The 13,572-nt window shown below is 42.5% G+C and overlaps 1 protein-coding gene across 1 annotated transcript in view; it reads right to left on the reverse strand.

The window, feature by feature from the left end:
• The window catches only part of trim37 (tripartite motif containing 37), a 405,219-nt gene that overhangs the window by 210,071 nt on the left and 181,576 nt on the right, over positions 1-13,572 (reverse strand). Inside the window, exon 10 of the mRNA XM_034165414.1 lies at positions 2,808-2,932. Coding sequence (XP_034021305.1) covers positions 2,808-2,932 — 125 coding nt within the window. The remainder of the gene's footprint in view (positions 1-2,807; positions 2,933-13,572) is intronic.

Consider the following 13,572-nt stretch of genomic DNA (forward strand, 5'->3'; position numbering starts at 1 on the left):
AGCAAACTGAACTCAGGTTTCCAGATGTACAGGGAGACAGACTGCTTTCTTTCTTTGTCAGAGCTGGGAACATCAGATCACAAAGTCCTATTTATACTTTTGAACGTAGGCGATGATCGCCGTCAAGCTACGAGTAACAGCGTCCGTGTGGCAGCATGCTGAATATCGACCTTTCACCAGGAAATTACGGTCTTCCTTTTGATGGCTTTAATTTTGTCATATCATCCTGAAAATTGATACACAGGTCAAGCATGACAACCTCTTACAGGTCATAGGGGTGTCGCCCATAGGCGGGGCAAAATGCCTCTATAGTGCCTCCTTGCAACTTTCAAAAATCCCTCCCCATAGGGGTTTTTTGCAGTAGGGACATGAAAATTGGTCCACATGTGTGACTTGCACAGACGTACAAAAAAGTCTCTTGCACCATTGGTCTACTCCAAACAGGAAGTCGGACATTTTTACTTTTCATGTCATTTTGGCACAATTTCCACACGTATTTGAGCAAACTCCTCATAGGGATTTTGTCCAATGCACTACAAAGTTCTTTCAGATCATGAAGAGACTATACTGATCAAAAGTTATCAAAAGCTTTTTTTCTATGTCAAAGGGTGTGGCCGCTATGGCGCTGCCATTTTGACCCTTCACCATGGAACATTATACTTTAACAGGTAGTGATGCCACGTAGTTAACCCCATCAACTTCATTCCACTTCTAAACCATGCAGAACAAGTTGGTGAATGTACACGATGATTGCTGTGAAGCTAAGAATAATGGCATCTGTGTGGTGCCAGGTGTGGCCGCTGTGGCTCTGCCATTTTGACCCTTTGCCTTGGAACACCAAGTCATGATAACTCCTTCATGCTTTTTCTGACTGACTTGAAACTTCACGTGTGATGAGATTCGTCCCCTGAACAGAAATCACGCTGGCCCGGGGAGACGGTAGCGTGGACACAAGGGTTCATTTATGACTGCTTGCAGTCCGAGTTTTGTATTGCTTTTTGAAAAGTTCAACAAATATATTAAATACTAAAAATCCTGCAGCTGTCCGATGATTCATTCTTGGTTTGTGACTGGACAAAGCTCCGGCTCGGGGTGTTAATTCTGCACATAATGCAGCTGTTCCAGGTCAGACAGTGCTGTATGGTTTCTAATCTTTGTTATCCGGAGCTCTGTCTGTCTCTGTCTCTCTCTATCTGAGGACATCCAGCAGAGTTGTTCCATGCACCTGCTATGAGGACAGTGCATGAACAGTCAGGAAATATGATGTTGCATTTTTCAGATCACAGCAAACTCCGTTCAAATCCACCTTCCCCAAGTGCATATGTGTCTTTAAAGAGTGAAAATCATTCTGCTAAATGCAGAAGTCTGTGCTGTAGTGGAAATGTGATGTCAACTGTCCATCAGAGCTAAAAATCCACGGGAGACTGACGATTTTGCCAAGGGACAAAATATTTAAAAACATAACTAACCCTGCTGCTCAGGAAAGACAGTATAAGATCATGTGTTACTGAATTTGCACTGAGATGCTGGTACAGTTTTTGTTGATTATGTATTTGTGTTTTAATTTTGATCTATTATGTAATTGTTCTTGATCCATGGGTGGTATGTGTTGGATGTGTTGTTGTGCAACAGACCCCTCTGCCAAAGGCAGATTTCTCCTGAGGGAGAGAATGGCTCCAATCTACTGTGCGTGCAGGAGGATGGATGAGGAGTAAGTCACACATGATATTTGCCAAGTCAACATACAGTTGACTTGGCATCACAGATCTGCTGTGGAGACCCCCGAAAAAAACATGAAAAAACATGGGAACAGCTGAAGGGACTTACTATGTTATTGCTGAATAAATCAAATCAAAAGACGCACACCCCAAAGCTCTGCTGGACACTGCAGTATCACAGAGAAGAGGCTGGTCCAGCGTGCGGACGAGCGGTGCACGTCAATCTCGGAGCCAAGGACAAAAGGATCATACAGGCGGGGATGGTATTCTGGTCATTCCTGGGAGGACAGTGGATACATCAGGGACATCATTCTGCAAGTCGATGAGCGAGTTGTCCACACTTTTGTTCCTGGTTGTTTTTTTTCCTCTGTGGAGCCAATCAAGGCTCTTTTATTATTATGATTATTTATTTATTGTGTTTTTGAATTTCCACAGCCTCCTTTTACATAATAGCAGGATAATGGCAGGCCACAGCCATGAGCACTTCTTTTGCAAACGTGTCATCATTTTCGCAGTGAGTGGCGCTCAACATTCAGAAGAGTGCTGCACGCCATTCCAGCAACAGGCATACAAGATGTATGCCTGTGATATTTGGCCAACATTCACTAATGTGTCATTAGTACCAATTCAGTGAGATTCCTACTGCAAATTTGGCACTTATTCAGATGTTTGGTTGCAAATTCACATCTCAAATTACTTTCCAAGTTAGGACCCCTATGGAGAGCCCCAAAAACCTGAACACCTGATCCCTGTGATGGGTTACTGTTAATTTCCTCTCAGAATGAAGAGTGAGCGTGTGTGTGTGTGTGTGTGTGTGTGTGTGTGTGTGTGTGTGTGTGTGTGTGTGTGTGTGTGTGTGTGTGTGTGTGTGTGTGAGAGTGTGTGTGTGTGTGTGTGTGTGTGTATACACACACTGTGTCATTTATCAAAGGAAAACAAAAAAGCTGGTCATGTTTCCTCCTCTGTCTGATCAGTGAACCTGAATGGTCACTGCTGGTCTGAAAGGATCATCTGAGGACATCATCTATCACGATAAGAGTTGGGTCAGACTGAGGGCTTCACTGACTTACACTGAGCTCAACGTGTTACCTGGTAAAGTCCGGAGGGACTGGCGTGGTGACGAAGGACTGCATGGGTTTCCGGTGGACCTGCTGGAACATGAGCAGGATCTCTGGGCTCTTAGAGATGAGCTCACTTTTACTGCAGGAGTGCAGCTGTTCAAACAGAAAGGAATATTATATAACACACACACACAGCTGACAGATGAGACGGGACAGAACCGACCACACACACACACACACACACACACACACACACACACACACACACACACACACACACACACACACACACACACACACACACACACACACACAGTTATAAATGGGAATGCCTGGAAATGATTCTGTGGGAATGTCTGCAGAGGTTAATGTGAGAATGACTGGACATGATTCAGTGGGAACAACTGGACATGATTCAGTGGGAACGACTGGACATGTCACGTTTTGGCCATGATCAGGGATTTGATCCTATTTTTCCCTCTTTCTTTTCATTTCCATCTGCTCCAGGTTTGATTTATTTATTACTTATTTTATTTTCATCATGTGTTTATTCTCTGTTCTGTTTTGCTTTGTCACTTTGTTTCTTTGTTACTTTTATCCTTTGGGCATAAGTTCAGTTCCGTTCTAGCTTTGTTTGACGAGTTTGTGTTTTTGATTATTAATCACTTGTTTATTTTGTTCATCTCATTGGTGTTATGCTGACGTATCTGGTTTCGGTTAGCACTCAGTCTTTGTTTTACTTATAGTTTATTTCTTAGTCAGTTTGTCTAGTTTTGTCTTTGTGTTAATTTTCTTACTGTTCTCTGATTAGCTCTCATGTCCATGCCTGAGTCTAGGTCCTGTTCATAGTTATATTCTGTCCTTAGATTCTCTGTTAGCTCTGTTCTCAGTTTGCCCTCACATCCATCTGATTATGTTCTCACATCACTGCACCAGCCATTGTGTCTTTGTCTCTGTCTGCTTTGCATTTTCATTCACTCCCACTCTTGCACCTGCTCACGTGTCTTTGTTTCTTTCATCACTCCACTCTGTTTTCCTGCCTTCACTCTCTTGCACTTACAGTAGTGTTCAGAATAATAGTAGTGCTATGTGACTAAAAAGATGAATCCAGGTTTTGAGTATATTTCTTATTGTTACATGGGAAACAAGGTACCAGTAGATTCAGTAGATTCTAACAAATCCAACAAGACCAAGCATTCATGATATGCACACTCTTAAGGCTATGAAACTGGGCTATTAGTAAAAAAAAGTAGAAAAGGGGGTGTTCACAATAATAGTAGCATCTGCTGTTGACGCTACAAACTCAAAACTATTATGTTCAAACTGCTTTTTTATCAATCCTGTGAATCACTAAACTAGTATTTAGTTGTATAACCACAGTTTTTCATGATTTCTTCACATCTGCGAGGCATTAATTTTGTTGGTTTTGAACCAAGATTTTGCTGGTTTACTAGTGTGCTTGGGGTCATTGTCTTGTTGAAACACCCATTTCAAGGGCATGTCCTCTTCAGCATAAGGCAACATGACCTCTTCAAGTATTTTGACATATCCAAACTGATCCATGATACCTGGTATGCGATATATAGGCCCAACACCATAGTAGGAGAAACATGCCCATATCATGATGCTTGCACCACCATGCTTCACTGTCTTCACTGTGAACTATGGCTTGAATTCAGAGTTTGGGGGTCGTCTCACAAACTGTCTACGGCCCTTGGACCCAAAAAGAATTTTTTCAAATTGTAACCTCTTCTGCACGTGTTTTATTTAACAGAGTGACTTTGCGGGGGATTCTTCCAAATAAATTAGCTTCACACAGGCGTCTTCTAACTGTCACAGCACTTACAGGTAACTCCAGACTGTCTTTGATCATCCTGGAGCTGATCAATGGGTGAGCCTTTGCCATTCTGGTTATTCTTCTATCCATTTTGATGCTTGTTTTCCATTTTCTTCCATGCGTCTCTGTTTTTTTGTCCATTTTAAAGCATTGGAGATCATTGTAGATGAACAGCCTATAATTTTTTGCACCTGCATATAATGTTTCTGTGTAGGCTCTCAGTTGTCCAGGTGGTTTCCATAGTAGAGAAGTCGAAGTCGAGTCCAGCCGAAGATTCAAGCTTCTCTACCACCTGCGTATAAGTTTTCCCCTCTAAAACCAACTTTTTAATCAAACTACATTTTTCTTCTGAACAATGTCTTGAATGTCCCATTTTCCTCAAGCTTTCAAAGAGAAAAGCATGTTCAACAGGTGCTGGCTTCATCCTTAAATAGGGGACACCTGATTCATACCTGTTTGTTCCACAAAATTGACGAACTCACTGACTGAATGCCACACTACTATTATTGTGAACACCCCCTTTTCTACTTTTTTTTACTAGTAGCCTAATTTCATAGCCTTAAGAGTGTGCATATCATGAATGCTTGGTCTTGTTGGATTTGTGAGAATCTAGTGAATCTACTGGTACCTTGTTTCCCATGTAACAATAAGAAATATACTCAAAACCTGGATTAATCTTTTTAGTCAAATAGCACTACTATTATTCTGAACACTACTGTACCTTTGGCTTCCCTGATCATGCCCCCTTCCAGAACCTGCACTGACACCTGTGTCTTGTTCCACTAATCACACCACCAGTTATGTTAAGGCATCACAGTCTCACAGCTCACTGCCAGATTGTTGAATGTATTTCACTTTCCAGCCGTCACGTTCTGTCTTGATCAGCCTGCCGGTATTTGACCTTGTTTTGCCCTCAACCTCATACTTGTCTTTGCCTCTGAATATCATCACCACCACATGTTTTTTGACCTCAGTCTGTTTTTTGGACCAAGCCTCAGCCTCACACAAGTCTGTACCTTTACCTTCGCTGCTGGACCACCTGTGTAAAGAATCCATGCCTGTTTCTCCAATTAAATGTAATTCTCACTGCACCTGCTGTGAGAGTTTACATTTGTGTCCACCCGGTTTGTACCATGCCCTGATAGGACAGTTATAAGTGGGAATGACTGGACATGATTGAGTGGGAATGACTGGACAGTTACAGTCGGGCCAAAAAGTATTTACTCAGCCCCTGATTGTGCAAGTTCTCCTACTTAGGAAGATGAGAGAGGTCTGTAATTTTCATCATAGGTACACTTCAACTATGAGAGACAAAATGAGAAAAAAAAATCCAGGAAATTACATTGTAGGATTTTTAAAGAATTTATTTGTAAATTATGGTGGAAAATAAGTATTCAGTCAATAACAATCGGGAGGAGCTCGGAGTCGAGCCGCTGCTCCTCCACGTCGAAAGGAGTCAGTTGAGGTGGCTCGGGCATCTTTTCCGGATGCCCCCTGGACGCCTCGCTGGAGAGGTGTTCCGGGCACGTCCCATTGGGAGGAGGCCCCGGGGAAGACCCAGGACACGCTGGAAGGATTACATCTCTCGGCTGGCTTGGGAACGCCTTGGGGTTCCCCCGGAGGAGCTGGGGGAAGTGTGTGTGGATCGGGAGGTCTGGGCGGCTTTGCTTGAGCTGCTGCCCCCGTGACCCGACTCCGGATAAGGCGGAAGAAAATGGATGGATGGTCAATAACAAAAGTTCAACTCAATACTTTGTAACATAATCTTTGTTGGCAATGACAGAGGTCAAATGTTTCCTGTAAGTCTTCACCAGGTTTGCACACACTGTAGCTGGTATTTTGGTCCATTCCTCCATGCAGATCTCCTCTAGAGCAGTGATGTTTTGGGGCTGTTGCTGGGCAACATGGACTTTCAGCTCCCTCAACAAATTTTCTATGAGGTTGAGGTCTGGAGACTGGCTCAGCCACTCCAGGACCTTGAAATGTTTTTTACAGAGCCACTCCTTCGTTGCCCGATCGGTGTGTTTGGGATCATTGTCATGCTGGAAGACCCAGCCACGTTGCATCTTCAATGCTCTCACTGATGGAAGGCGGTTTTGTCTTAAAATCTCACGATACATGGCCCTGTTCATTCTTCTCTTAACACGGATCAGTCGTCCTGTCACCTTTGCAGAAAAACAGCCCCAAAGCATGATGTTTCCACCCCCATGCTTCACAGCAGATATGGTGTTCTTGGAATGCAACTCAGCATTCTTCTTCCTCCAAACATGACGAGTTGAATTTTTACTAAAATGTTCTATTTTGGTTTCATCTGACCACATGATATTCTCCCAATCCTCTTCTGTATCATCCATATGCTCTCTGGGAAACTTCAGAAGGGCCTGGACATGTACTGTCTTAAGCAGGTGGACATGCCTGGCACTGCAGGATTTGAGTCCCTCTCTGCATAGTGTGTAGCCTTTGTTACTTTGGTCCCAGTTCTCTGCAGGTCATTCATCAGGTCCCTCTCTGTAGTTCTGGGATTTTTGTTCACCGTTCTCCTGATCATTTTGACCCCACGGGATGACATCTTGCGTGGAGCCCCAGATCGAGGGAGATTATCAATGGTCTTGAATGTCTTCCATTTTCTTATAATTGCTCCCACAGTTGATTTATTCACACCAACCTGAAGAGCTTCTTAAAGAAGAAGTTACAGGTCTGTGAGAGCCAGAAACCTTGCTTGTTTGCGGTTGACCAAATACTTATTTTCCACCATAACTTAAAATAAATTCTTTAAAAATCGTACAATGTGATTTTCTGGATTTTTTTTTCTCATTTTCTTTCGAATAGTTGAAGTGCTCTCATCTTCCTAAGTCAATCAATCAATCAACTTTTTTCTTATATAGCGCCAAATCACAACAAACAGTTGTCCCAAGGCACTCCATATTGTAAGGCAAGGCCATACAATAATTATGAAAAACCCCAACGGTCAAAACGACCCCCTATGAGCAAGCACTTGGCCACAGTGGGAAGGAAAAACTCCCTTTTAACAGGAAGAAACCTCCAGCAGAACCAGGCTCAGGGAGGGGCAGTCTTCTGCTGAGACTGGTTGGGGCTGAGGGAAAGAACCAGGAAAAAGACATGCCGAGAAGGGGGGCAGAGATCGATCAGAAATGATTAAATGCAGAGTGATGCATACGGAGCAAAAAGAGAAAGAAACAGTGCATCATGGGAACCCCCCCACAGTCTACGTCTAAAGCAACATAACCAAGGGATGGTCCAGGGTCACCCGATCCAGGCCTAACTATAAGCCTTAGCGAAAAGGAAAGTTTTAAGCTTAATCTTAAAAGTAGAGAGGGTATCTGTCTCCCTGATTTGAACTGGGAGCTGGTTCCACAGGAGAGGAGCCTGAAAGCTGAAGGCTCTGCCTCCCATTCTACTCTTACAAACCCTAGGAACCACAAGTAAGCCCGCAGTCTGAGAGCGAAGCGCTCTAATGGGGTAATATGGTACTACGAGGTCCCTAAGATAAGATGGGACCTGATTATTCAAAACCTTATAAGTAAGAAGAAGAATTTTAAATTCTATTCTAGAATTAACAGGAAGCCAATGAAGAGAGGCCAATATGGGTGAGATATGCTCTCTCCTGCTAGTCCCCGTCAGTACTCTAGCTGCAGCATTCTGAACCAGCTGAAGGCTTTTTAGGGAACTTTTAGGACAACCTGATAATAATGAATTACAATAGTCCAGCCTAAAGGAAATAAATGCATGAATTAGTTTTTCAGCATCACTCTGAGACAAGACCTTTCTGATTTTAGAGATATTGCGTAAATGCAAAAAAGCAGTCCTACATATTTGTTTAATATGCGCTTTGAATGACATATCCTGATCAAAAATGACTCCACGATTTCTCACAGTATTACTAGAGATCAGGGAAATGCCATCCAGAGTAACGGTCTGGTTAGACACCATGCTTCTAAGATTTGTGGGGCCAAGTACAATAACTTCAGTTTTATCTGAGTTTAAAAGCAGGAAATTAGAGGTCATCCATGTCTTTATGTCTGTAAGACAATCCTGCAGTTTAGCTAATTGGTGTGTATCCTCTGGCTTCATGGATAGATAAAGCTGGGTATCATCTGCGTAACAATGAAAATTTAAGCAATACCGTCTAATAATACTGCCTAAGGGAAGCATGTATAAAGTGAATAAAATTGGTCCTAGCACAGAACCTTGTGGAACTCCATAATTAACTTTAGTCTGTGAAGAAGATTCCCCATTTACATGAACAAACTGTAATCTATTAGACAAATATGATTCAAACCACCGCAGCGTAGTGCCCTTAATACCTATGACATGCTCTAATCTCTGTAATAAAATTTTATGGTCAACAGTATCAAAAGCAGCACTGAGGTCCAACAGAACAAGCACAGAGATAAGTCCACTGTCCGAAGCCATAAGAAGATCATTTGTAACCTTCACTAATGCTGTTTCTGTACTATGATGAATTCTAAAACCTGACTGAAACTCTTCAAATAGACCATTCCTCTGCAGGTGATCAGTTAGCTGTTTTACAACTACCCTCTCAAGAATCTTTGAGAGAAAAGGAAGGTTGGAGATTGGCCTATAATTAGCTAAGATAGCTGGGTCAAGTGATGGCTTTTTAAGTAATGGTTTAATTACTGCCACCTTAAAGGCCTGTGGTACATAACCAACTAACAAAGATAGATTGATCATATTTAAGATTGAAGCATTAAATAATGGTAGGACTTCCTTGAGCAGCCTGGCAGGAATGGGGTCTAATAAACATGTTGATGGTTTGGATGAAGTAACTAATGAAAATAACTCAGACAGAACAATCGGAGAGAAAGAGTCTAACCAAATACCGGCATCACTGAAAGTAGCCAAAGATAACGATACATCTTTGGGATGGTTATGAGTAATTTTTTCTCTAATAGTCAAAATTTTGTTAGCAAAGAAAGTCATGAAGTCATTACTAGTTAAAGTTAATGGAATACTCAGCTCAATAGAGCTCTGACTCTTTGTCAGCCTGGCTACAGTGCTGAAAAGAAACCTGGGGTTGTTCTTATTTTCTTCAATTAGTGATGAGTAGAAAGATGTCCTAGCTTTACGGAGGGCTTTTTTTATAGAGCAACAAACTCTTTTTCCAGGCTAAGTGAAGATCTTCTAAATTAGTGAGACGCCATTTCCTCTCCAACTTACGGGTTATCTGCTTTAAGCTACGAGTTTGTGAGTTATACCACGGAGTCAGACACTTCTGATTTAAAGCTCTCTTTTTCAGAGGAGCTACAGCATCCAAAGTTGTCTTCAATGAGGATGTAAAACTATTGACGAGATACTCTATCTCACTTACAGAGTTTAGGTAGCTACTCTGCTCTGTGTTGGTATATGACATTAGAGAACATAAAGAAGGAATCATATCCTTAAACCTAGTTACAGCGCTTTCTGAAAGACTTCTAGTGTAATGAAACTTATTCCCCACTGCAGGGTAGTCCAACAGGGTAAATGTAAATGTTATTAAAAAATGATCAGACAGAAGGGAGTTTTCAGGGAATACTGTTAAGTCTTCAATTTCCATACCATAAGTCAGAACAAGATCTAAAATATGATTAAAGTGGTGGGTGGACTCATTTACTTTTTGAGCAAAGCTGATAGAGTCTAATAATAGATTAAATGCAGTGTTGAGGCTGTCATTCTCAGCATCTGTGTGGATGTTAAAATCGCCCACTATAATTATCTTATCTGAGCTAAGCACTAAGTCAGACAAAAGGTCTGAAAATTCACAGAGAAACTCACAGTAACGACCAGGTGGACGATAGATAATAACAAATAAAACTGTTTTTTGGGACTTCCAATTTGGATGGACAAGACTAAGAGACAAGCTTTCAAATGAATTAAAGCTCTGTCTAGGTTTTTGATTAATTAATAGGCTGGAATGGAAGATTGCTGCTAATCCTCCGCCCCGGCCCGTGCTACGAGCATTCTGACAGTTAGTGTGACTCGGGGGTGTTGACTCATTTAAACTAACATATTCATCCTGCTGTAACCAGGTTTCTGTTAGGCAGAATAAATCAATACGTTGATCAATTATTATATCATTTACCAACAGGGACTTAGAAGAGAGAGACCTAATGTTTAATAGACCACATTTAACTGTTTTAGTCTGTGGTGCAATTGAAGGTGCTATATTATTTTTTCTTTTTGAATTTTTATGCTTAAATAGATTTTTGCTGGTTATTGGTGGTCTGGGAGCAGGCACTGTCTCTACGGGGATGGGGTAATGAGGGGATGGCAGGGGGAGAGAAGCTGCAGAGAGGTGTATAAGACCACAGCTCTGCCTCCTGGTCCCAACGCTAGACAGTCACAGTTTGGAGGATCCAAAAAAATTGGCCAGATTTCTAGAAATGAGAGCTGCTCCCTCTAAAGTGGGATGGATGCCGTCTCTCCTAACAAGACCAGGTTTCCCCCAGAAGCTTTGCCAATTATCAATGAAGCCCACCTCATTTTTTGGACACCACTCAGACAGCCAGCAATTCAAGGAGAACATGCGGCTAAACATGTCACTCCCGGTCTGATTGGGGAGGGGCCCAGAGAAAACAACAGAGTCCGACATTGTTTTTGCAAAGTTACACACCGATTTAATGTTAATTTTAGTGACCTCCGATTGGCGTAACCGAGTGTCATTACTGCCGACGTGAATTACAATCTTACCAAATTTACGCTTAGCCTTAGCCAGCAATTTCAAATGTCCTTCGATGTCGCCTGCTCTGGCCCCCGGAAGACAATTGACAATGGTTGCTGATGTCGCTAACTTCACATTTCTCAAAACAGAGTAGCCAATAACCAGAGTTTGATCCTCGGCGAGTGTATCGTCGAGTGGGGAAAAACGGTTAGAGATGTGAACGGGTTGACGGTGTACACGGGGCTTCTGTTTAGGGCTACGCTTCCTCCTCACAGTCACCCAGTCAGCCTGCTTTCCCGACTGCACGGGATCTGCCAGGGGGGAACTAACGGCGGCTAAGCTACCTTGGTCCGCACCGACTACAGGGGCCTGGCTAGCTGTAGAATTTTCCACGGTGCGGAGCCGAGCCTCCAATTCGCCCAGCCTGGCCTCCAAAGCTACGAATAAGCTGCACTTATTACAAGTACCGTTACTGCTAAAGGAGGCCGAGGAATAACTAAACATTTCACACCCAGAGCAGAAAAGTACGGGAGAGACAGGAGAAGCCGCCATGCTAAATCGGCTAAGAGCTAGTAGCTGCACTAAGCTAGCGGATTCCCAAAAACACACAAAGTGAATAATGTGCAAATAATCCAGAGGTGATTCAGCAAAAGGAGTGCCCCAATCAAGGCACCAAACAGGCCATGAAGCAGCACAGGCAACGCACGACAACAGCAAACGCACGACAACGGTGCTAAAATAAAATAAAAAAAAAAAAAATAAATAAAAAATAAAAAAGTAAAAACGAAAGCGTTAGCAAGCTAGTTAGCTTGCCAACACTAATGAAAGTTAGCTGATAAAAGTGCTCCGTCGCGATGTTTCGACCGTTAGAGGTCTTCCTTAGGCGTTGGAGCACAGTAAAAAAGTTTAAAAAAGTAAAAAGGTAAAAAAGTAAAAAAAGTCTTGAAAAAGACTGTTAGTTCAAGTCCAAAGCAGCAGGTAGCAGTCTCTGTGTAAACAGTCCCAACAGAGAGCCAAAATTCTGATGCAATGGGTGCTCTCAAGGGGAGGCGATGGTCTAGTGGTTAAGGTGTTGGGCCTGAGACCAGAAGATCCTCGGTTCAAATGCCAGCCTGACTGGAAAAATCAAACCTTACTAAGTAGGAGAACTTGCACAATCAGAGCTGACTAAATACTTTTTGGCCTGACTGTATAAATGGGAACGCTTGGATATGATTCAATGGGAATGCCTGGAGAATTCTAAGTGGGAACGACTGTATATGAGTCAGTGGGGATGACTGGATATGATTCAGTGGGGATGACTGGATATGATTCAGTGGGAATGACCAGACATGGCGCAGTTGGAATGATCAGACATGATTCAGTGGGAATGACTGGATATGATTCAGTGGGAATGACTGGACAGTGACAAATGGGAATGTCTGGATATGATTCAGTGGGAATGCCTGGAGAGTTATAAATGGGAATGGCTGGACATGATTCAGTGGGAACGGCTGCACATGATTCAGTGGGAATGACTGGACATGACTGAGTGGAAATAACTGAACATGATTCAGTGGGAATGACTGGACAGTTATAAATGGTAATGACTGGATATGATTCAGTGGGAATGACTGGACATGACTCAGTGGGAATGACTGGACAGTTATAAATGGTAATGCCTCGATATGATTCAGTGGGAATGCCTGAAAAGTTATACGTGGGAACAACTGGATATGATTCAGTGGGAATGACTGGACATGACTCAGTGGGAATGACTGGATAGTTATAAATGGTAATTCCTCGATATGATTCAGTGGGAATGCCTGAAGAGTTATACGTGGGAATGACTGGATATGATTCAGTGGGAATGACTGGACAGTTATAAATGGTAATGCCTAAATTTGACTTAGTGGGAATTCCTGGACATGACTTGAGTGGGAATAACTGGACATGATTCAGTGGGAATGACTGAACAGTTATAAATGGTAATGACTGGATTTGACTCTGGGAATGCCTGGACATGACTGACTGGGAATAACTGGACATGATTCAGTGGGAATGACTGGATATGATTCAGTGGGAATGACTGGATATGATTCAGTGGCAAAGCCTGGACATGTATAAATGGAAATGACTGGACATGACTCAGTGGGAAGGACTGGACATTTTTCAGTGGGAATGCCTGAAGAGTTATATGTGGGAATGCCTGGATATGATTCAGTGGAAATGACTGGACATGATTCAGTGGGAATGCCTGGACAGTTAAAAATGGGAATGACTTGTCATGATTCAGTG

The sequence above is a fragment of the Thalassophryne amazonica genome, unplaced genomic scaffold (genome assembly GCF_902500255.1).
Source record: "Thalassophryne amazonica unplaced genomic scaffold, fThaAma1.1, whole genome shotgun sequence".
Classification (NCBI taxonomy): Eukaryota; Metazoa; Chordata; class Actinopteri; order Batrachoidiformes; family Batrachoididae; genus Thalassophryne; species Thalassophryne amazonica.